The sequence below is a fragment of the Fonticula alba genome (assembly GCF_000388065.1).
Source record: "Fonticula alba strain ATCC 38817 unplaced genomic scaffold supercont2.10, whole genome shotgun sequence".
In the NCBI taxonomy this organism is placed as follows: Eukaryota; order Rotosphaerida; family Fonticulaceae; genus Fonticula; species Fonticula alba.
Genome location: NW_009242980.1, coordinates 197,871 through 199,023, shown reverse-complemented (window position 1 = coordinate 199,023; position 1,153 = coordinate 197,871). Strand labels below are relative to the sequence as shown.

At 76.3% G+C, this 1,153-nt stretch overlaps 1 protein-coding gene across 1 annotated transcript in view; it reads right to left on the bottom strand.

Annotated features, from left to right (window-relative positions):
- The window catches only part of H696_05362 (hypothetical protein), a gene marked incomplete at its 3' end in the record, with an annotated part of 4,987 nt that overhangs the window by 1,871 nt on the left and 1,963 nt on the right, over positions 1 to 1,153 (bottom strand). Inside the window, exons 2-4 of the mRNA XM_009499208.1 lie at positions 633 to 1,127; positions 409 to 514; positions 90 to 307 (exon numbers count right to left, since the gene is read on the bottom strand). Of these exons, the coding sequence (XP_009497483.1) occupies positions 90 to 307; positions 409 to 514; positions 633 to 1,127 (819 nt within the window). The remainder of the gene's footprint in view (positions 1 to 89; positions 308 to 408; positions 515 to 632; positions 1,128 to 1,153) is intronic.

The window sequence follows — 1,153 nt, the reverse complement described above, 5'->3', positions numbered from 1 at the left end:
GAGGCGGAGGACAGGTGGCAGGCGGGGAAGCGGAGGAGAGGGCCGGGGGGCCGGTGGAGCGGGGAAAGGATATGCGTTGATCGGTTGACATGGTGGCCCGAGGGAAGTAGCATCGGGTCCACCAAGTCCCGGCCTGTCAGGGCGTCGTGCAGCTGCTCCGGCGAGGGGGGCAGCTGCTGGGGCGTCGGATGGCCGGCAGCGTCGGCGAGGCAACCGCCCGCCGGGGGGGTGTCCTCGGCCTCGGGGTTGGGGGGTGGCCGGGCGATTTGCAGGACCAGGGCGCGCCCGAGACCGATCTGCGGGGCGCCTGCGCGCAGGGACGGCCACGGAGGCGCGCGGCGTCAGGCTCGACATGGCGCGGACGTGCCCAGGGCGAGGGCAAAGATCGAGGTGGAAGCGGCAACGCACCGCGGAAGATGTCCACCGCCAGGCGGCGGATGGGCAAGTGGCGCGCCGGGTGCCTGTGTGTCTGGTGTCGGCCGGCCGAGCACCGAGCCACGGACGCCGTGGCACCCTACGCGACCCGGATATGCCGGCAGCGAGTCAGTCAAAAGAGGGGGGAGGGGGCGAGGGTGTGCTGGGCGAAAGGGCGGCGCGGCTCCTCGCCCACCCACCCCCCACAAGCGGCGCACCAGGAAGGGGACCATCGGGGCATCCAGCGGCCCGGCGGTCGGCCACCAGGCGCGGACGGCAGCCGCCACGGCCGGGCCCGGCAGCGCGGTCGGCAGCCAGAGGAGCAGCCATGGCGCCGGGTGTCCGACGAAGTGGGCGTCCCGGTCGAGGTCGAAGCGCCCGATGACCGTGCCGGCCGTCGAGCCGGACAGGCAGCACGCCGCATCGGGGTCCGGCTCGGCGGGAGCCTGTGCGATGGCCGGGGTGGGGCGGCGGCGGCGGCCGCCACCGCCGCCGCCGCGAGCCGCGGCCGTCGGCCGCGGGCCGGGCCCGAACCAGGCGCGCACCTCCACCGACCGGCAGCCGCCGAGGGTCCGCAGGCCCAGGCGCGGGGTCACCTGCAGCTCCAGGGCCAGAGCCAGGAGGTGCGGGCCGTCCGGCCCGGGGGTGCCTGCCAGCGCCGGCCGGATGTCCACACGAACCGGCGGCTTGACGAAGGGCGCAGTCAGGAAGCCCTGCGGTGCGGGGGGGGGGGGGGGGG